A 23,908-nucleotide genomic window follows, 5' to 3' on the forward strand; every position below is an offset into this window, starting at 1 on the left:
CAAGAAATCTTGGTTAGCAATGAAGCCTGCTTGCAGTTTGGTAGACGATGCCTCTCTGAGGCCACGATTGCCCCCTTCTGGCTCTGGCTGCCCTCGCCTGCCTGTCACCGGAGGGGGATGGGCTGGTCTGCAGCCGGCTAGCTCTGTTCAGTCCTTTGTTCTGTGAGCGGGCCTGACAGTGTCTTGCTGCTGCTACTGCTAAGTCACTTCAGTCGTGTCTGACTCTGTGCGACCCCATAGACGGTAGCCCACCAGGCTCCCCCTTCCCTGGGATTCTCCAGGCAAGAACACTGGAGTGGGTTGCCATTTCCTTCTCCAATGCATGAAAGTGAAAAGTGAAAGTGAAGTCGCTCAGTCGTGTCTGACTCTTAGCGACCCCATGGACAGCAGCCTACCAGGCTCCTCCATCCATGGGATTTTCCAGGCAAGAGTACTGGAGTGGGGTGCCATTGCCTTCTCCGGTTAGGGCTTTTCGTGTGGTATCTATCCCACAGTCTGGTTTGCTAGCCCAAGTTAGCTCCCTCAGATTGCCCTCGGGGCATTCAGGCCCTGTCCTTACTCTAAGGAATGCAGCCCGTGCCTCCCTGCCCAGCCCCTGCTTGCTTGTGGCGGATGCAGGCATCTGCGCTGTTTCTCCGCTGGGGGAGTTACCAATGGGCATGTAATCTGTGGGTTTTAATTATTTATTTATTTTTCCTCCCAGTTATGTTGCCCTCTGTGGTTCCAAGGCTTGCCACAGACTCGGCAGTGAGAGTGTTTCCTGGTGTTTGAAAACTTTTTGCTTTTTAAGACTCCCTTCCCAGGACGGAGCTCTGTCCCTACCTCTTTTGACTCTCTTTTTATCTTTTACGTTTTTCCCTACCTCCTTTCGAAGACAGTGGGCTGCTTTTATGGGTGCCTGATGTCCTCTGCTGGCATTCAGAAGTTGTTTTGTGGAATTTACTCAGCGTTCTTTTGATGAATTTGTGGGTGAGAAAGTGGTTTCCCTGTTCTATTCCTCCACCATCTTAGGACTGCCCCCGTCCTTTAGCTTTTTAAGTTACAGTGTTTTCATATATCTGAGTCCTAAAGGAATTCAGATGAAGTCTAGGGGAAATCAGAAGAGAATCTAAAAGAGACACTACAAAAATCTTTGTATTTTTGCTTTATATTCATTCTCAGCTAGATTTATATTTGTTCTCAGCTAGATTTACATTCATTCTCTGCTAGATTTTTAAAATGTCAGTCAGAAGATTACAAATTTCATGGACTAATAAAAAACCAAGGTTGATATTCAGTGCCATGGCTCAAAGTATAGGGACCACAAAACATAGTTTTAAGAGTACAAATAGTTTTTAAGAGTACAAACTTTCTAGCATAAGTTCTGGAGGTCTAATAATGTACAGCAATGTGATGATAGTTAATAATGCCATACTCGAAGTTTGCTAAGTTTGTCCATTCTTACTACACAGACACATACACACACACCAAAGATACTTATGTGAGGTGATGGATGTGTTAATTAATTTTATGTGGTTATCATTTTGTAGCTTATACGTATATAAAATGTATAGAATTTTATTTTTCACTTATACCACAAGAAAGAAAAAAATAGAAATTTATTTAGGGAAAAAAACAGAACTCCCACCCGAACCCCACAGTAGATGATTTTCATTGTAAAGTGAAGTTTAGCATTAATAATAAAGGTTAAAGAACGGGTCTGGGGAGGAAGTGCCAGATGGGCCATCCAGAAGCAAAACAGTAGTATTGTCCCTGTGAATCTTCCATCATTAGAGCTCCTTTTCTGCCTCTCAGGGGTTAAGGCTTCTAAGGATTGATATCTAGGTTTAATTCTAGGACATGCTTTGGGAATAATGAAAAACATTAAGTTCTACAGGGTGACTGAACTTTAGTTGAAATCTAGTCTGCCACCTGGATACCTACAAGGCTCATTTGCTAGTTTTTTTGTTGTCCAGCTACAGTGACTAGCAAATAAATCAGGCACATCAGATCAGCAGAGACTGTGGATCAATTCTGCTTTTCCAAGAAATGAAGTCCTAGGAGATGTTTTGTCCTTTTAGTGGAAGTCAGACTGAGGCTGCAGTTCTTTTTGCCTGTCATGGAGTGGAAGTAGCCATGGACAGTTAAAGTTATTGTGAACCAGCACTTTAAAAATGCCAGACACTTGGAATTCATTTATTTTGTAAGTGCTTTCATAGGTCATTACCCATTCTTTACCCCTTTGAAACCATTTAAGATATGCTAGGATTGGTAATCGGAGAAAGCAATGGCACCCCACTCCAGTACTCTTGCCTGGAAAATCCCATGGATGGAGGAGCCTGGTAGGCTGCTGTCCATGGGGTCGCTAAGAGTCGGACATGACTGAGCGACTTCACTTTCACTTTTCACGTTCATGCATTGGAGAAGGAAATGGCGACCTACTCCAGTGTTCTTGCCTGGAGAATCCCAGGGATGGCAGAGCCTGGTGGGCTGCTGTCTATGGGGTCACACAGAGTCGGACACGACTGAAGTGACTTAGCAGCGGTAGCAGCAGCAGTAGCAGCAGCAGCAGCAGGATTGGTAAGCCTCACACAAAATTCACTTTGGACATTGAATAGATTGGATTTTTTTGAGCAGTATTTATTCTCTAAGATTCTAGGACTCCTGGGGACCACATCCCTTTGATTTTTGACATTCAGAATTTCCATTTCTTCCATTCTGTCATCTGGGTGTATGAGACTGTGAACCTTGCAAAGAAGAGAGAGAGCTGTTAACATTAGTTTGTGCCAGCACTCTCACAATATATCTAAGTTCTCTATATTGTATTTTGTACTTTTGTAAATTTAATTGGATTAAACAGGTACCCAGTGCTTTGTGTGTCTGGAGAAGATTTCTAGGTACTTTAATGTACAGAAAGCAGAGTAAGAGTCCTATGGCCCGAGAAAGCTTACATTCTAATAGACACAAGGCACAGTGTGTATCATAGTCTTGAAAGGAAAGACTTTGGGGAGATCTGGGAAGACTTCTTAGAAAGGATGACATAAGACTAGAAGGCAGTCGGGTGTAGTTTTGAACTCTAATACTAGTTTCTTTGAATTCAAATTGCTGGTGTACCACTTACTCGTTGGATGATCTCGGGCTATCTTCTTGCGCCTGTTTCTTGAGGAACTCAGATGATAACATCAGATCAGACCTCACAGCAATGTTGTGAGAAACAAATAAGTTGCTTACTGTAGAGGTCAGGGCCTCTCCATTGGTCAGGGATAGCAGAGGACCCAGGGGGAGGGCTTAGGAGGAGGGTCAGGATTGGGTTGGTGGATTGGATCATGCTGTCTGAGAGGTGAGGATGGAGTGGAGTGGGACAAGAGTGTAGATGGATGAGGGGGATGTGGTTGCAGGGTTTGAGATGAAAGGGCCTGAACTTGAGGTCTGGTGTAGATGATCAACAGAAGCAGACAGGCATGAGCCCCAGTGCAGAGGCAGATGCTGATCAGACTGGCCCAAATGGGGGCAGAGAGACAAGAGAGTTATGGAGGGTACCTTGGCAACCTTCGTTTGCAGGACTAGATTGATGATGGTCATGCTTAGGAGTTTGGTCATACAACTGGGGTTTTTCTCTGCTAATATCTTGCAACCAAGGGAAGCAAATGTTGGGTTTGTTGATGAATGAGGAAGGGGCAGAAACAAACCTTAGGTCACCTCCTTGCTGTTGATCAGCCAGATTCCTAGGTAGCCTTGGGATTCAGGAGGACAAGGTTGTGGAAGGAACACTCAGTTTGACCATGGATGAGGATGGAGATTACTTAGAGACTTCATGTACAACCCAGGCAAAGGCTGGATGATAGGATGTAGAGAGCTGTGTCCGAGTAGTGGGTGGCCAGAAAACTCAGAAGTGTCCCATTTATTCAGATGCTGTCTTCTCCAACAATTGGGCCTCCAAAATAGTTTAGAGAGCTTTCAGAGTAATCATCTCAGGATTTAATGAAAGAGAAATAAAGTGGGTGGTGTAGCAAGACCTTTTTACTGAGGTTTGAAAAGCAATGTAGGGGAGACGAGGCACATGTGCAAAGACTCATTTGAATCCCACTTCTGTCAGGTACTTACCTGTGTCCTGTGTCCTGTGTTGATATGCTTAGCCGTGTTTGACTCTTTGAGGTCCCATGGACTGTAGCTTTCCAGGCTCCTCTGTCCATGAGATTTTCCAGGCAAGTATACTGGAGTAGGTTGCCATTTCCTTCTCCAGGGTATCTTCCCAACCCAGGGATCGAACCTGCGTCTCTTGTGTCTCCTGTACTGGAAGGTAGATTCTTTACCACTAGCACCTCAGACAAATTACATCAGCTACAATCCTAAAACTTCTTTCCAGTTTTATTGAGATATAATAGGCATATAACATTGTGTAAGTTTAGGGGGTACAATATAACAATTATATATATTTATGAAATGATAACTTCAATACATTTAGTTAATACCTATCACCTCACATAGTTAAATTTTTTCCCCTTGTGACAAGAACTTTTAAGATCTACTCTCTGAGCAGATTTCAAATATACAATGCAGTATTGTTGACTATAATCACCATGCTGTAAATCACCTCCCTAAAACTTATTTACTAAAATGGGAAGTTTGTATGTTTTGACCACTGTCATTAATTTCCCCCTCCATCTCCTCTCCATGGCCCACCTCTGGCAACGCCTGATCTTGTTTCTATGAGGTTTGTTTGCTTGTTTGTTTTTAGATTCCACATATGAGTGGCATCATGCAGTATGTCTTTTTCTCTGTCTGATGTATTTCACTTAGCGTAATGCCTCAAGATCCATCCTTGTCAAAAATGGCAGGATTGCCTTCTGTGTTATGGCTGAATGATATTCCACGTGGCAAGTGAGAGTAATAGTACGTTATGCACTGGGCTGTTGTGAGGAATGAAGAGTGGTTCATGAAATACTGACACGAGCTATGTGTGAATAAACTCCATAAAATTGTGGCTCCACTCTGCTCAAGCCCTCAGCCTCTCCCAGCCCAACTCCTTGAGTCTTCTAGCCCAGTGCTTCTGCAAGGTCATTGTGCATCGGCACCACCTGGAGATCCAACACCACAATTTATTTAGCAGGTCTGGTGCAGCCTGAGACTATGATTTCAGGTAGGACCCATTTTGCCGAGCTGGGAACCACATTTTTTTAAAAAAAAAATGTTTTTAGATTTTTTTTTAAAATGTGGACCATTTTTAAAGTCTTTATTGAACTTGTTACAGTATTGCTTCTGTTTTATGTTTTGGGGTTTTTTGGCCACAAGGCATGTGGGATCTTAGCTCCCTGACCAGGGATTGAATTTGTACCCCTTGCATTGGGAAGTCTGGATTTTGCAATCAATGGGACCTGGATTTAAATTCCAATTCTACATCTTTATAATTGTGTGAGTTTTGTTGAGTTCTTTAACCTTTATAAGTCTTAGGTATCCCAACTGTAATATCTGGATTATAATACTGACATGTCAAGGTTTTTGTGAGAATTAACATATAGAAAGTGGCACAGAGTAGCTACTCAAGAAGTGGTAGCTTTCATTAGAGATATATTAACAGCAGTGTAAAGTCAAAAGGACTGTGAGGAAGGTGCAATCTTCTGAGAGGGAAGCAATGGCAAAAACAAACAAAACAAAACAAAACTGGCACTACAGAGTGGTTTCTTGATACCACTTGTTGGGGCAAGAAGGAGAGAACCCTGAGATCAAGCCCCATGCAGTCAGCAAGCCGCAGAAATCTAACACGCCAGGGACTGGTGGTATTTCAGATCTGGATGTAGGGTTGGGCCATGAGGATACCTAATGGATGTCCCCATCATCAGCAATGTCAGGGGAAAGAGCCTGGCTCCGTAGCGGTACCAAGCTGCACAGAAGCCTCATTTTCCCTTAGCAAAGCACAGCTGCCCCTCTGTAGCAATGGAGGAGGGGGGTGATCAGATTGACGCTTCCTGGGCGTCTTTCTGAGCACCAAGACAAGGATATTGGCCAGAAAACGTACTTGAAGTCTGGGACCATAATGTAAAGATGAACTAGTAAAGATGCTGTGGGATTGGATGGAGGCGGGGAGGTTCACAGAGAGGAAAGGATAGCAGTCAAGTGGCTGGAATGAACTGGAGGAAGGTGAAGAGGAGGGCTCCTAAATGTGCCACAGAAAGGGCAATGGTAGAGAGTGGTCAGGGGACATTGCTGGGGAGGAGGCAAAGGAAAACGTCCCGGTGGTTTCCAGTAATCCCTAATATACCATCATGAAAAATACTCTTTCACAGAGAGAGAGAGCATGCACAGCTCTTCACCCTTCCACACCCCTGAAGGGGCTGAAGTTAACTAGTTAGTAAGCACTCAGTCACCAAGGAAAAACTGCCTTCTCTGTGGGGTTCCCTGAATCCCCTGCAGTTCCTGGGAGGCCTCATGAGCTAGTCAAGCGGATTTAGTCTTGTGTTAGCAGCAAGCCGAACTCCACTGGGCTTTCCCCCACCTTCCTCCTGCCAGTCTGACAGAGACAAGGAAGCCCCTGTGACCTACACCGTGCAATAATGGCCAGAAAGTGTTTGGCTTGTGTAAACATCTTTTCAAATGTTTATGTGGAATTGGAAAGAAAACCAGAGAGAGTCTGAAGAAAAGCAGAATGTAGAGGTGAATGCATCTTTGGCTCTAACTGTGGTTTCCATGTATTTGTTTCTTTTTCAAGTAAAAAGCTCCAAGTATTTTAAATGACATTCACAACATCATTGTGGAAGACAATCACGAAGTGTATTTGGAGTTATAAAATTTGCTGCACATCATCAGGGATTAACTCTAGTCTTTCTACAGACACACGCATTTTTCTATAAACAATTGCTCAAAAAAGTGGTCTTTCAAATTTCAGTAGAATGCTGTTTTTTTTTTTTTAAGTTTATAGGAAGAAATGCATGATGGCATGCTTCATCAATTTGAAGTTATCTTCTCTCACTTGTATAAGGTTTATTAAATATATTTAATCAGTGAGGATGAATGAAATTTTTACAATTCTCATGTAGACAATAATGTCATTAAATGTGTATGGCATAAATACATCAGCCCAGTCGGTGGGATTTTCCAATTTATTTTCAATCAAAACTTTCTTCAAAAATTATAACTCACAAGATTATATGTCATCACTTGTTCATCCATCTGAAGGGAACATAATTTTCCAATTGTTAAAGTCAAGAATGGAAATTAACCTACAGTGAATTATGCAGTATGTGTACCACATACCATGCCAAATAAGCCAGGAAGGGCAAGTGGCAAAGCCACGCTGCAAAAGAGACCCAGAAACAGAATCAGGCTTCCTGATTCCGTCAGGGTCTCCCTAAAGAGTGGCTTTTCTTTTCTTGAACATGAGTTCCTCCACAGGCTCTCCCTGCATCAGCCAGAGTGCTTACCTGGGTGAGGTGGTGGACAAGCCAGTCAATGAAGACAATGAGCCCCATAGCACAGGTGCACACACAGCAACAGGTCAAAGGTCCACTCCTTCTGAGATTGAAGCTGAGGTCTGTTCTCAGCATATCTTGTGTCCCCTTCTGAGGACAGTGTCAGGTCAACTGTGTCCATTGTTGTATTCCTAGCATCCCACACTGAATAAATGTTTGGTGAATAAAAAAAAAATGAATGAAAAAACACCAAGTTCTGCCTGCCAAAATGCTGGTGAACAACTCTCACCCAGTTAATCCTGTTCCTAAAAGACAGACTGGCTAAAAAAAAAAAAAAAAAGGCAAACTCAGATCTGCAGAGAAATCTAAAAGTCTCAAAGTGTATCTCTTACTGGTTTTGCACTTTGAGGGAATGTTGTCTCCAGGTCTCTTACCCTGAGGCAGTGAGGAATACTAAAAGGCAAAAGGTTCTTCCATCCTTCACCATTCTGACAGAATAGTTCAAGTTTCTGTACGGTGTAGTAAAAACTGGCACTGAAAGAGATCTGCAATTCATTAAATTCCTAATCCTAGTCTTACTTCAATTGCGACTGTGGATTGTCTATATACCCCTCTGAAATTTTGCAATCCATTTAATCCCTGTCCGCACTATTCCTTAGAAGCACACTGATTTACGGCTGATATCTATATAAATTCACTGACTCAAGGCCAGGGAATAAGCACTGCAGGACAAGAAGCTTCACAGAAGGCAGTACCAAAGATTGTTGTGTAATGGACACAGACACCTTCAACCAGTGGGTGGAAAGAACATCACAGGCAGAAAACAGAGCCTGAGTAAGGGCACCAAGGTGAAAGGTCATGGTTACATCAAATGGTCCTTACTGCTTCCTAGCATGTGATCTTGGGTGAGTTACTTAACTGTTTTGAGCCTCTGTGTCCTCATCTGTAAAATAAGAATAATACTAGCACCATTTCACAGGGCTGTTGCAAAAATTCACAGGCATACTGGATATCAAAGTGCCCACCCGAGTGCCAGATACAGAGTAAGACCACAATAAATGCCTATAAACAAAATGTGATAAGAGACAGAAAGCAGAATAGTGGTTATCAGCTGCTACTGCTAAGTCGCTTCAGTCGTGTCCAACTCTGTGAGACCCCGTAGATGGCAGCCCACCAGGCTCCCCCGTCCCTGGGATTCTCCAGGCAAGAACACTGGAGTGGGTCACCATTTCCTTCTCCAATGCATGAAAGTGAGAAGTGAAAATGAAGTCGCTCAGTCGTGTCCGACTCTTAGCGACCCCATGGACTGCAGCCCACCAGGCTCCTCCATCCATGGGGTTTGCCAGGCAAGAGTACTGGAGTGGGGTGCCATTGCCTTCTCCGTGGTTACCAGGGACACAGTTTAATAGGGACAAGGTTTTAGTTTGGGATGATGTAAAACTTCTGGAAATGAAGTGTGGTAATGGTTGCATGCTGTGATTCATGGGGTCGCAAAGAGTCGGACACGACTGAGCGACTGAACTGAACTGAATGGTTGCATAGCAATGTGTATGTATTTAATGCCACTCAACTGTGGGCTTACAAATGTTAACTGTTTAACACTGTTTAACACACTGTTTAACACTGGTTCTCATATTATTTTTTGTTTGTTTTATTTATTTATTGGCTACACTGGGTCTTCGTTGCTGCATGGGCTTTTCTCTAGTTGCACAGAGTAGGAGTTGCTCTCTAGTTGCAGTGCTCAGGCTTCTCAATGAGGCAGCCTCTCTTGTTGCAGAGCACAGGTGCTAGAGCACAGATTCAATAGTTTCGGTGCACAGGCTCAGTTGCTCCATGGCATGTGGGGTCTTCTTGGACCAGGGGTCGAACCTATGTCTCCTCCATTGGCAGGCAGATTCTTTACCACTGAACTATCAGGGAAGCCCTCTTGTATTATTTTTGAGAGGTGTTTCTTAATTTTGAATGCCACACATACTAATTAGAGCAGACTTTAAACATGCAAAAAAAAAAAAAAATTTACCTCCCAAAATTTCATCATCCAAAGACACCTCTGAATGTTTTTTTTTTCTCCTAGTCCTGTTTTCTGCACAGTATTTTATTTGTTCATCTGTATATCATGGTTTAAATGATTGGACTGATATATATTATACAACATTGTTACCTTTTCCAGCTAGTATTATAATAATTTTTTCATAATATAGATTCTTCACAAACATACTTTCCAGTGGCCTCTGCACTGGTTAAAAACCATATGAAAAGGTCACTGGAGAGCGTCACAAATGCTGAGACTTTCCATGAAATAAGAAACGCAGTCTTGGGAGGATGGGTAAAGGGAGTTTGAACTCCTAGTCCCAGGCAAATATTACCCTATTTCAAATTGAAGAATGCAACCGGTATAGACATTCCACATGGAACTTCATTAAATTTCAACTGTGGGAGAGGGAGAGGGTGGGATGATTTGGGAGAATGGCATTGAAATATGTATAATATCATATATGAAATGAGTTGCCAGTCCAGGTTCGATGCAGGATACTGGATGCTTGGGGCTGGTGCACTGGGACGACCCAGAGGGATGGTATGGGGAGGGAGGAGGGAGGAGGGTTCAGGATGGGGAACACATATATACCTGTGGCGGATTCATGTTGATATATGGCAAAACCAATACAATATTGTAAAGTTAAAAAATAAAATTAAATTAAAAAAAAAGTTTCAACTGTGTAACTCCTCAGGCAGAACAGGCCGAGGTGGCTGAGTCCTTGAATCTATCTGAATTGGTGGAGAGTTTGTTGGAAAGGTCATCAACCCTGAGATGTGTAAGAAAATTCCTTAGTGTTGTAGTCCTTATGCACAGGCTTTCTTCTCCCCTAGGTGTGCATCCAGAAAAAGTCCTGCTCTCGCTGCTCTGCTTCCCTTACTGCAGTGTTAAAATGCTGAGACTCTTTAAAGATGTCCAGGGATGATGGGAGACTGAACACAGTGGGCCTAGCTGAGTTGTCCAGTAGTTCTCAGGACGTGTTCACTTTGTCATTCAAGATTAAGACTTTAGTGTCATTTAGTCCTAAACTGTTTGTGCACATGTTATGTGTGTCACATGGGCCCCAGACATGGCCCCTGCAACGTGCTGCAAGAGCATTAGCAGCAGAAGCCTAGATTGGATCAGCAGAAGCCTAGACTGACATCCATAGACTGGTACTTCCCTGGAGCTGAACTGTGACTGTGTTGACTTATTTGCTTTTGGCAGTTATGAGACTGTGAAACAGAATGAAGATTTCTTTGACTATAAATCTTATCCCAACTGAACATTGACGACCTATGCTATCCTAATCATCATACTAGAAAGTATCTGCATCAGTGATTCTCAACCACAGAGAGTAATCATAATCCATCTACTCAGTGTGTTCTCTTGTGAACTAAAACAAAATGTGTGTGTATCTGTGTACACACACCAGAAAATTGGAAGTGGCTTTGCCTCCCCAAAAGAGGAAATCTTTGCAAGTATGACTCACTTGACTTTTTTGATCTTTGTGGTTCAGATGGTAAAGAATCTGCTTACCAATGCAGGAGATTCGAGTTCTATCTCTGGGTCAAAAAGATCCCCTGGAGAAGGGAATGGAAACCTACTCCAGAATTCTTGTCTGGAGAATCTCATGGACAGAGGAGCCTGCCGGGCTTTAGTCCATGGGGTCTCAAAGAGTCAGACACGACTGAGCAACTTTCACAAAATTTGATGAGATTTTTTTTTTAGGTGATTTCCCATTGACTTTGGAAAAAGCCACTCAACACACAACTCTGCTATTCTGAAAGAAAATAATTATTACATTGCATAGGAAAATACTTTGCTGGCTACTTTTGGCCTTCTTTTTTTCATTCTTTGTGTATTCTTTTCCCTGTGTCAGTTTCTAAGTCTTTGTTTTAGAATGAATTACTGAGCGGAACAGATCAGTAATTAACAGGTGCCTGGAACGACCTTGTCCAGTGATTAAGGGAAGTCATTGAATATTTAGCAGTGTGGGTTTTTTAAAAAAAAAATAATAACATTTATTTAGCATTCAGAATTTACCACTATGCCAAAAAGACATGTTCATGTAACATGTAACAAGTGACATGTTCATTCAATCTTTACAACAAGCCTGTGAAATGGTGGGTACTATTATTATCCCCTTTTCTAAGCAAGGAGATTGAAACTTAGTTTAACTTGCCTAATCAATAGTGGAGACAGTATGAAATACTGCCCCTTATATTTATATAATCTGAGAATATATTTGGAGATTCTGGCAGGAAAATTTTTTTAATATATTTTTTTATTGAAGGATGATTGCTTTACAGAATTTTGTTGTTTTCTGTCAAACCTCAAAATGAATCAGCATAGGTATATATACATCCCCTCCCTTTTGAAACTCCCTCCCATCTCCCTCCCCATCCCACCCCTCTAGGTTGATAGAGAGCCCCTGTTTGATTTTCCTGAGCCATACAGCAAATTCCCATTGGCTATCTATTTTACATATGGTAATGTAAGTTTCCATGTTACTCTTTCCATACATATCACCCTCTCCTCCCCTCTCCCCATGTCCATAAGTCTTTCCTCCATGTCTTCATTGCTGCCCTGTAAATAAATTCTTCAGTACCATTTTCTAGATTCTGTATATATGAATTAGAATACAATATTCGTCTTTCTCTTTCTGACACATTTCACTCTGTATAATAGGTTCTAGGTTCATCCACCTCATCACAACTGACTCAAATATTTTCCTATTTATGGCTGAGTAATATTCCATTGTGTATATGTACCACAAATTGTTTATCCATTCAAAAAATATGGAACACTTCAAGAATTTGCATGTCATCCTTGCACAGGGGTCATGCCAATCTTCTTTGTATCTTTCCAATTTTAGTATATGTGCTGCTGAAGTGAGCACTGGCAGGAAAATTTAATGGTGTGTTTTGAGTGTCTTCTCTGTGTGGAGCTGGGTGCTGTTTGGAAATAACAAAGATATATAAAGCATGACTATTGTATGTATGTATTTATTTATTTTGGCAGAGCCTTAACCACTGGACTGCCAGGCAAGTCACCCAACTCTTCTGTTATTGAAGTATTTTTATTTATTTATTTTATTTTTTTAGACTTGTGTATTTAAATAGCTTGCAACAAACTTTATTGCCCCATATATAGAAAGGGCTATATGAAAACACACATACACACATACTCTATGGTTCAGTTCAGTTCAGATCAGTTCAGTCACTCAGTCTTGTCCAGCTCTTTGTGACCCCATGGACTGCAGCATGCCAGGCTTTCCTGTCCATCATCAACTCCCAGAGTTTACTCAAACTCATGTCCATTGAGTCAGTGATGCCATCCAACTATCTTATCCTCTGTCATTCCCTTCTCCTCCCACGTTCAATCTTTCCCAGCACCAGGGTCTTTTCAAATGAGTCAGTTCTTCACATCAGGTGGGCAAAGCATTGGAGTTTCAGCTTCAGCATCAGTCCTTTCAGTGAAAATTCAGGACTGATTTCCTTTAGGATGGACTGGTTGGATCTCCTTGCAGTCCAAGGGACTCTTAAGAGTCTTCTCCAACACCACAGTTCAATAGCATCAATTCTTCAGTGCTCAGCTTTCTTTATAGTTCAACTGTCACATCCATATACATGACTACTGGAAAAACCATCGCTTTGACTAGATGGGCCTTTGTTGGCAAAGTAATGTCTCTGTTTTTTAATATGCTGTCTAGGTTGGTCATAACTTTTCTTCCAAGGAGCAAACATCTTTTATTTCATGGCTGCAGTCAACATCTGCAGTGATTTTGGAGCCCAGAAAATAAATTCTGTCACTGTTTCCCCATCTATTTGCCATGAAGTGATGGGACCAGATGCCATGATCTTAGTTTTCTGAGTGTTGAGTTTTAAGCCAACTTTTTCACTCTCCTTTCACTTTCATCAAGAGACTTTTTAGTTCTTCTTGGCTTTCTGCCATAAGGGTGGTGTCATCTGCATATCTGAGGTTATTGATAGATATTTCTCCCGGCAATCTTGATTCCAGCTTGTGCTTCCTCCAGCCCAGCGCTTCTCATGATGTACTCTGCATAGAAGTTGAATAAGCAGGGTAACAATATACAGCCTTGACATACTCCTTTCCCTATTTTGAACCAGTCTGTTGTTCCATGTCCAGTTCTAACTGTTGCTTCCTGACCTGCATACAGATTTCTCAAGTCAGGTGGTCTGGTATTCCCATCTCTTGAAGAGCTTTCCACAGTTTGTGGTGATCCACATAGTCAAAGCCTTTGGCATAGTCAATAAAGCAGAAGTAAATGTTTTTCTGGAACTCTCTTGCTTTTTTGATGGTCCACTGGATGTTGGCAATTTGATCTGTGGTTCCTCTGCCTTTTCTAAATCCATCTTGAACATCTGGAAGTTCATGTTTCACATATTGATGCCTGGCTTGGAGAATTTTGAGCATTACTTAAATAGCATGTGAGGTGAGTGCAATTGTGTGGTAGCTTGAGCATTCTTTGGCATTGCCTTTCTTTGGGATTGGGATGAAAACTGACCTTTGCCAGTCCTGTGGCCCCTGCTGAGTTTTCCAAATTTGCTGGCATATTGAGTGTAGCACTTTTCGCAGCATCATCTTTTAGGATTTGAAATAGCTCAACTGGAATTCCTTCACCTCCACTAGCTTTGTTCGTAGGGATGTTTCCTAAGGCCCAATTGACTTCGCATTCCTGAATGTCTGGCTCTAGGTGAATGATCACACCATTGTAATTATCTGGGTCATGAAGATCTTTTTTGTATAATTCTTCTGTGTATTCTTGCCACATCTTCTTAATATCTTCTGCTTCTGTTAGGTCCATACCATTTCTGTCCTTTCTTGAGCCCATCTTTGCATGAAATGTTCCCTTGGTATCTCTAATTTTCTTGAAGAAATCTCTAGTCTTTCCCATTCTATTGTTTTCCTCTATTTCTTTGCACTGATCACAGAGGAAGGCTTTCTTATCTCTCCTTGCTATTGTTTGGAACTCTGCATTCAGATGCTTATATCTTTCCTTTTCTCCTTTGTTTTCACTTCTCTTCTTTTCACAGCTATTTTTAAGGCCTTCTTAGACAACCATTTCGCCTTTTTGCATTTCTTTTTCTTCTGGATGGTCTTGATCCCTGCCTCCTGTACAATGTCACGGACCTCTGTCCATAGTTCTTCAGGCACTGTGTCAGATCTAACCCCTTGTACCTATTTCTCACTTTCCCTGTATAATCCTAAGGGATTTAGTAGAATTGTCAAAATGATAATGATTTTTTATCACAAATCAAATTTCTATTTGTGCATGGAACTGTTCCTAATGGGTCTCTCTGTCCTATGCTTTGTACCCTTATCTATTTACCTCAAAGATATGTAGTCTTGATGTCTAGTAGAACACATCTTTGTATATTTTTATTCTTCAAAATTATTGTATATTTTTGACTTGTTGATATTGATGGGAATTCTGTAATTAACATGTGAAGTTATATAGAAAACCAAACCCAAACAAAAATATACTGAGTTTTGATCAGAGTTAATTGGTAGATTAGTTGGGGAGATCTGATAAAACTATGAAAATTCCTGCCCAGGAATATGACGTATCTTTCTATTTATTTAGATATTTTTATATTAATCAATAAAGACATTATTTTCTGTGTAATACTTTTGCACATTATGTTAAATTAGCTCCTAACACTGTATCATTTCCTTTACTATATATATGAAGAATCATGTATTATTTAAGAACACAAAAAATGATTTGAGTAATTATAGAGATTTGGCTTTTTGATGGAACTATATAACATCATAAATACATATAATGCAATTTTAATAAATTTCAATTAGGTTATTGAATATTTTTCAATTTAACATTAATATTCATTATAATCCAGTTAGAAATACTGTCTGATTTTCTGTTTTTAAACCTTTTCCAAAGGTTTATTCATTGATTCAGAAATGATTTACAGGGATGTTATTTAATTTCCAAATGTTTGGGGGTTTTCCAGGGATTTTTCTGTTTATTATTGATTTCTAATTTTATTCTGTTTTCATCAGAGAACATAGTTTGTATGCCTTTAAAGATTTAAATTCACTGAAACCGGTCTCATGGCCCAGTACATTTTGAATCATCATGACAGTTAGAATGTTAAGCCTGTGTTCTACAGTTGCTTGGTTGCAGTACTCTGTCATCAAATGAGGCCAAGTCTCATGGCGCATGCATTTTGCATCATCATGACAGTTGGAATGTTAAGCCTGTGTTCTCCAGTTGCTTGGTAGCAGTACTCTGTCAACAAATGAGGCCAAGTCTGTTGGCGGGCTAGTAAGTCTCCCACATCCTTACTTCTTTTCTCTTTATTTGGTCCATTAATTGCTGATAGAGGAGTGTTTGAACTCACCAGATGTAATGGTGGGTTTGTTTATTCCTCCTTTTAGTTCTTACTTCATTTTCAAACTTTGTAATTAGGAGTATACCTGTTTAGGATTGTTTTACCTTCTTGACTGACTCCTTTATCGTAATGACATGTCCCTCTTTTTCTCTAAGACTATTCCTTACCTAGAGTCTTTAGTATTAATTAACCACTTAAGCTTTATGTCATTAGGGTTACATAGTATATATATTTCTGTTATTTTACTTATAAGCTGTGACTTTATAATTGAAGTGAGTATCCTGTAGACAAGAGAGTTTGGTCTTACTCTTGTCCCCAGTTTTGACACTCCTAGGCTTTGTATTGGTGCCTTTTTCCAGGGATTTATCTGTTTATTATTGATTTCTAATTTAATTCTGTTTTCATCAGAGAACATAGTTTGTATGCCTTTAAAGATTTAAATTCACTGAAACTGGTCTCATGGCCCAGTACATTTTGAATCATCATGACAGTTAGAATGTTAAGCCTGTGTTCTACAGTTGCTTGGTCACAGTATTCTGTCATCAAATGAGGCCAAGTCTCATGGCGCATGCATTTTGCATCATCATGACAGTTGGAATGTTAAGCCTGTGTTCTACAGTTGCTTGGTAGCAGTACTCTGTCATCAAATGAGGCCAAGTCTCATGGCGCATGCATTTTGCATCATCATGACAGTTGGAATGTTAAGCCTGTGTTCTCCAGTTGCTTGGTAGCAGTACTCTGTCAACAAATGAGGCCAAGTCTGTTGGCGGGCTAGTAAGTCTCCCACATCCTTACTTCTTTTCTCTTTATTTGGTCCATTAATTGCTGATAGAGGAGTGTTTGAACTCACCAGATGTAATGGTGGGTTTGTTTATTCCTCCTTTTAGTTCTTACTTCATTTTCAAACTTTGTAATTAGGAGTATACCTGTTTAGGATTGTTTTACCTTCTTGATTGACTCCTTTATCGTAATGACATGTCCCTCTTTTTCTCTAAGACTATTCCTTACCTAGAGTCTTTAGTATTAATTAACCACTTAAGCTTTATGTCATTAGGGTTACATAGTATATATATTTCTGTTATTTTACTTATAAGCTGTGACTTTATAATTGAAGTGAGTATCCTGTAGACAAGAGAGTTTGGTCTTACTCTTGTCCCCAGTTTTGACACTCCTAGGCTTTGTATTGGTGCCTTTTTCCAGGGATTTATCTGTTTATTATTGATTTCTAATTTAATTCTGTTTTCATCAGAGAACATAGTTTGTATGCCTTTAAAGATTTAAATTCACTGAAACTGGTCTCATGGCCCAGTACATTTTGAATCATCATGACAGTTAGAATGTTAAGCCTGTGTTCTACAGTTGCTTGGTCACAGTATTCTGTCATCAAATGAGGCCAAGTCTCATGGCGCATGCATTTTGCATCATCATGACAGTTGGAATGTTAAGCCTGTGTTCTACAGTTGCTTGGTAGCAGTACTCTGTCATCAAATGAGGCCAAGTCTCATGGCGCATGCATTTTGCATCATCATGACAGTTGGAATGTTAAGCCTGTGTTCTCCAGTTGCTTGGTAGCAGTACTCTGTCAACAAATGAGGCCAAGTCTGTTGGCGGGCTAGTAAGTCTCCCACATCCTTACTTCTTTTCTCTTTATTTGGTCCATTAATTGCTGATAGAGGAGTGTTTGAACTCACCAGATGTAATGGTGGGTTTGTTTATTCCTCCTTTTAGTTCTTACTTCATTTTCAAACTTTGTAATTAGGAGTATACCTGTTTAGGATTGTTTTACCTTCTTGATTGACTCCTTTATCGTAATGACATGTCCCTCTTTTTCTCTAAGACTATTCCTTACCTAGAGTCTTTAGTATTAATTAACCACTTAAGCTTTATGTCATTCAGGTTACATAGTATATATATTTCTGTTATTGTACTTATAAGCTGTGACTTTGTGATTAAAGTGAGTATCCTGTAGACAAGATAGTTTGGTCTTACTCTTGTCCCCAGTTTTGACACTCCTAGGCTTTGTATTGGTGCCTTTTTCCAGGGATTTATCTGTTTATTATTGATTTCTAATTTAATTCTGTTTTCATCAGAGAACATAGTTTGTATGTCTTTAAAGTTTTAAATTCACTGAAACTGGTCTCATGGCCCAGTACATTTTGAATCATCATGACAGTTAGAATGTTAAGCCTGTGTTCTACAGTTGCTTGGTCGCAGTATTCTGTCATCAAATGAGGCCAAATCTCATGGCGCATGCATTTTGCATCATCATGACAGTTGGAATGTTAAGCCTGTGTTCTCCAGTTGCTTGGTAGCAGTACTCTGTCAACAAATGAGGCCAAGTCTGTTGGCGGGCTAGTAAGTCTCCCACATCCTTACTTCTTTTCTCTTTATTTGGTCCATTAATTGCTGATAGAGGAGTGTTTGAACTCACCAGATGTAATGGTGGGTTTGTTTATTCCTCCTTTTAGTTCTTACTTCATTTTCAAACTTTGTAATTAGGAGTATACCTGTTTAGGATTGTTTTACCTTCTTGACTGACTCCTTTATTGTAATGACATGTCCCTCTTTTTCTCTAAGACTATTCCTTACCTAGAGTCTTTAGTATTAATTAACCACTTAAGCTTTATGTCATTAGGGTTACATAGTATATATATTTCTGTTATTTTACTTATAAGCTGTGACTTTATAATTGAAGTGAGTATCCTGTAGACAAGAGAGTTTGGTCTTACTCTTGTCCCCAGTTTTGACACTCCTAGGCTTTGTATTGGTGCCTTTTTCCAGGGATTTATCTGTTTATTATTGATTTCTAATTTAATTCTGTTTTCATCAGAGAACATAGTTTGTATGCCTTTAAAGATTTAAATTCACTGAAACTGGTCTCATGGCCCAGTACATTTTGAATCATCATGACAGTTAGAATGTTAAGCCTGTGTTCTACAGTTGCTTGGTCACAGTATTCTGTCATCAAATGAGGCCAAGTCTCATGGCGCATGCATTTTGCATCATCATGACAGTTGGAATGTTAAGCCTGTGTTCTACAGTTGCTTGGTAGCAGTACTCTGTCATCAAATGAGGCCAAGTCTCATGGCGCATGCATTTTGCATCATCATGACAGTTGGAATGTTAAGCCTGTGTTCTCCAGTTGCTTGGTAGCAGTACTCTGTCAACAAATGAGGCCAAGTCTGTTGGCGGGCTAGTAAGTCTCCCACATCCTTACTTCTTTTCTCTTTATTTGGTCCATTAATTGCTGATAGAGGAGTGTTTGAACTCACCAGATATAATGGTGGGTTTGTTTATTCCTCCTTTTAGTTCTTACTTCATTTTCAAACTTTGTAATTAGGAGTATACCTGTTTAGGATTGTTTTACCTTCTTGACTGACTCCTTTATCGTAATGACATGTCCCTCTTTTTCTCTAAGACTATTCCTTACCTAGAGTCTTTAGTATTAATTAACCACTTAAGCTTTATGTCATTCAGGTTACATAGTATATATATTTCTGTTATTTTACTTATAAGCTGTGACTTTATAATTGAAGTGAGTATCCTGTAGACAAGAGAGTTTGGTCTTACTCTTGTCCCCAGTTTTGACACTCCTAGGCTTTGTATTGGTGCCTTTTTCCAGGGATTTATCTGTTTATTATTGATTTCTAATTTAATTCTGTTTTCATCAGAGAACATAGTTTGTATGCCTTTAAAGATTTAAATTCACTGAGACTGGTCTCATGGCCCAGTACATTTTGAATCATCATGACAGTTAGAATGTTAAGCCTGTGTTCTACAGTTGCTTGGTCGCAGTACTCTGTCATCAAATGAGGCCAAATCTCATGGCGCATGCATTTTGCATCATCATGACAGTTGGAATGTTAAGCCTGTGTTCTCCAGTTGCTTGGTAGCAGTACTCTGTCAACAAATGAGGCCAAGTCTGTTGGCGGGCTAGTAAGTCTCCCACATCCTTACTTCTTTTCTCTTTATATGGTCCATTAATTACTGATAGAGGAGTGTTTGAACTCACCAGATGTAATGGTGGGTTTGTTTATTCCTCCTTTTAGTTCTTACTTCATTTTCAAACTTTGTAATTAGGAGTATACCTGTTTAGGATTGTTTTACCTTCTTGACTGACTCCTTTATCGTAATGACATGTCCCTCTTTTTCTCTAAGACTATTCCTTACCTAGAGTCTTTAGTATTAATTAACCACTTAAGCTTTATGTCATTCAGGTTACATAGTATATATATTTCTGTTATTTTACTTATAAGCTGTGACTTTATAATTGAAGTGAGTATCCTGTAGACAAGAGAGTTTGGTCTTACTCTTGTCCCCAGTTTTGACACTCCTAGGCTTTGTATTGGTGCCTTTTTCCAGGGATTTATCTGTTTATTATTGATTTCTAATTTAATTCTGTTTTCATCAGAGAACATAGTTTGTATGTCTTTAAAGTTTTAAATTCACTGAAACTGGTCTCATGGCCCAGTACATTTTGAATCATCATGACAGTTAGAATGTTAAGCCTGTGTTCTACAGTTGCTTGGTCGCAGTATTCTGTCATCAAATGAGGCCAAATCTCATGGCGCATGCATTTTGCATCATCATGACAGTTGGAATGTTAAGCCTGTGTTCTCCAGTTGCTTGGTAGCAGTACTCTGTCAACAAATGAGGCCAAGTCTGTTGGCGGGCTAGTAAGTCTCCCACATCCTTACTTCTTTTCTCTTTATTTGGTCCATTAATTGCTGATAGAGGAGTGTTTGAACTCACCAGATGTAATGGTGGGTTTGTTTATTCCTCCTTTTAGTTCTTACTTCATTTTCAAACTTTGTAATTAGGAGTATACCTGTTTAGGATTGTTTTACCTTCTTGACTGACTCCTTTATTGTAATGACATGTCCCTCTTTTTCTCTAAGACTATTCCTTACCTAGAGTCTTTAGTATTAATTAACCACTTAAGCTTTATGTCATTAGGGTTACATAGTATATATATTTCTGTTATTTTACTTATAAGCTGTGACTTTATAATTGAAGTGAGTATCCTGTAGACAAGAGAGTTTGGTCTTACTCTTGTCCCCAGTTTTGACACTCCTAGGCTTTGTATTGGTGCCTTTTTCCAGGGATTTATCTGTTTATTATTGATTTCTAATTTAATTCTGTTTTCATCAGAGAACATAGTTTGTATGCCTTTAAAGATTTAAATTCACTGAAACTGGTCTCATGGCCCAGTACATTTTGAATCATCATGACAGTTAGAATGTTAAGCCTGTGTTCTACAGTTGCTTGGTCACAGTATTCTGTCATCAAATGAGGCCAAGTCTCATGGCGCATGCATTTTGCATCATCATGACAGTTGGAATGTTAAGCCTGTGTTCTACAGTTGCTTGGTAGCAGTACTCTGTCATCAAATGAGGCCAAGTCTCATGGCGCATGCATTTTGCATCATCATGACAGTTGGAATGTTAAGCCTGTGTTCTCCAGTTGCTTGGTAGCAGTACTCTGTCAACAAATGAGGCCAAGTCTGTTGGCGGGCTAGTAAGTCTCCCACATCCTTACTTCTTTTCTCTTTATATGGTCCATTAATTACTGATAGAGGAGTGTTTGAACTCACCAGATGTAATGGTGGGTTTGTTTATTCCTCCTTTTAGTTCTTACTTCATTTTCAAGCTTTGTAATTAGGAGTATACCTGTTTAGGATTGTTTTACCTTCTTGACTGACTCCTTTATCGTAATGACATGTCCCTCTTTTTCTCTAAGACTATTCCTTACCTAGAGTCTTTAGTATTAATTAACCACTTAAGCTTTATGTCATTAGGGTTACATAGTATATGTATTTCTGTTATTGTACTTATAAGCTGTGACTTTATAATTGAAGTGAGTATCGTGTAGACAAGAGAGTTTGGTCTTACTCTTGTCCCCAGTTTTGACACTCCTAGGCTTTGTACTGGTGCCTTTAGTCCACTGACAGTTAACATAATTATTAACACAGGAAGCTTAAGTCTACCATCTTTCTATATATTTTCTCTTTGTCCAATTTGTTCTTTGTTTTCTTTGCCTTCTTTTTCTGCTTCTGGATGAAATGAGTAATTAATATTCCATTTTATCTCTTTTCATTTATCATCTATATCTCATGTGTGCTTTATTTGTTTCTCTAGGCAGTTTATACTATACATCTTTAATTTATTACTGTCTAATGTGAATTAATATTGTGCCACTTCATGTATAATGTATGAACCTCATAACAGTCCTGTCTTTTGTATTATTATTGTAATAGATTTGATATCAATATGTATTACAAACCTTACAGTTCCTTGCTTTTATTTCAGTTATCTTTTAAAGAAATTTAAGATGCAAATATTATATTTACTCATGTACATATTATTTCCAGTTATTTTCATTTCTTTATGTAGATATAACTTTCCATCTGGCATCCTTTTCCTTCTGTTTGAAGTCCTTAGTTTAACACTTTTGATAGTGCTAGTATGCTGGCCTTGAATTCTTCCATTTTTTGTTCATCTGGAGGTGTCTTTGTTTTGCCTTCAATTTCTTTGAAGGGTTCATTCTTAATGGATATAGAATTCTAAGTTGATTTGTTTGCCCCCAGAACTTTAAAGATGTTTCATTTTCTCTTGGCTTGGGTTATTCTGATGAGAAGTCAGACAGAGGACATTCTTCCCCATTCTGTATTAAATGTATCTTTTATTTCTGTTTGCTTTTAAGATTTTCTCTTTGCAATTGCTTTTCAGCAGTTTGTTTATGATGTGCCTTGGTAGCTTTTCATGGTGTTTAGTTCTTGGATTCATTGAGCTTCAAGAATATATGAATGTATGTTTTTCATCCAGTATGGGAACAATTGGCCATTATCCAAATATTACTTTTCCTCTCCCTTCTAGGAATCCAGTTACCTATATTTTAGATTGTTTGATGTTATCCCATCCGAAAGCTCTGTTCATTTTTTCAGTCTTTTCCTAGCACTCTGCTAGATGTGAGGGATGTAAGTTATGCTTCATCATCTCCCCAGCATCACAGGTTGGTGAACTAACCGGCTTGTTCTCAGTATCTGCCCAGGGTTTGACACCTGAGCTTTCTCTTATTTTCTTGAGAGCATTTACAAGATGTTTGCTATATTTTAACAGTGCCTTCTTGTTTAATGCACATGTATTTGAATGTCATTGAATTCTATCTTGAGGTTTCAACCTTGAGATGATATGTGAGTGTAATTATACAATTCAAAGCAGAGACTTCTGGTGTTGTCAAGGTCATTCTTCTATGCCGAGGATATCAATGATATTCTGTGATATCAATGATAAGTGCAGGCTTTTGTCTATTGCGGCATGATATAGTGGCTAGGTATGAAGTTTTCAATCCACATCTATCTTTGTTTCACTGTCTTTGTTTCATGAAATCAGTGGAAGTTAAAGGAATCTAAGGGTACAGAATTAAACCAACAAGTACCTGACTTTGGGATTAAGTTGTGTAACTTCACAGTGTTTTTGCAACTTTTTCCAAATGCATTCATTTGTAGTATTATTGTGACAAACATTCATTGGGGATCACACAATAAAGCAAGTCTTTAGCATCTACAGATGCTTAATGAGATTCTCTTTAAAAGAAGTAGGCATTCCTCAAGGGAAATTGAGAATTTTGATTAATCTTATCGCTTTATGTGATTCATCATAGATTGATTTCTTAGTAAAATGTGGCTCCACTTTGATTTCAGGATTCTTTGTTTTTTCATTGAAAAATGGATGAAGATAACGGAAGAAAAAGGAAGCGGTATGAATTCCTAATTGACTGATATTTTCCTCAAAGACCTCTCCCCTGTCCTTCCTTCCTTTTTCACACCTTGCAAAATTCTCCTTCCTCTGGGAAACTTGACAAACTCAGAGAAATTTGACCTGTCTCGTGGGTACTTCGTATCCCTCACCTAATTGTATTATAATACTTTGTAGGCTTCCTATGGGCTTCCCAGGTGGTACTGGTGGTAAAGAACCTGCCTGCTAATGCAGGAGACTAAGAAACTCAGGTTCGATCCCTGGGTTGGGAAGATCCCCTGGAGGAGGTAACGACAACGCACTCCAGTATTCTTGCCTGGAGAATCCCATGGACAGAGGAGCCTGACAGGTTACAGTCCACAGGGCTGCAAA

At 39.6% G+C, this 23,908-nt stretch overlaps 1 protein-coding gene and 1 non-coding gene across 6 annotated transcripts in view; one reads left to right on the top strand and one right to left on the bottom strand.

The window, feature by feature from the left end:
* The window catches only part of PASD1 (PAS domain containing repressor 1), a 108,231-nt gene that overhangs the window by 28,879 nt on the left and 55,444 nt on the right, over positions 1–23,908 (top strand). For 2 of the 5 annotated variants that reach the window (XM_059883773.1, XM_059883774.1), the window contains exons 1-2: positions 21,141–21,296; positions 23,482–23,537. In XM_059883773.1, coding sequence (XP_059739756.1) covers positions 23,506–23,537 — 32 coding nt within the window. In that variant the 5' untranslated portion in view covers positions 21,141–21,296; positions 23,482–23,505. Of the gene's footprint in view, positions 1–21,139; positions 21,297–21,318; positions 21,384–23,481; positions 23,538–23,908 lie in introns of those variants that run through there. The other 3 variants (XM_005227617.5, XM_059883772.1, XM_024988626.1) reach the window with 3 other exon arrangements.
* Positions 12,195–12,301, bottom strand: LOC112445298 (U6 spliceosomal RNA). The gene has a single exon (XR_003033655.1). It is a non-coding gene; the product is annotated as a U6 spliceosomal RNA (small nuclear RNA).

The sequence above is a fragment of the Bos taurus genome, chromosome X (assembly GCF_002263795.3).
Source record: "Bos taurus isolate L1 Dominette 01449 registration number 42190680 breed Hereford chromosome X, ARS-UCD2.0, whole genome shotgun sequence".
NCBI lineage: Eukaryota > Metazoa > Chordata > Mammalia > Artiodactyla > Bovidae > Bos > Bos taurus.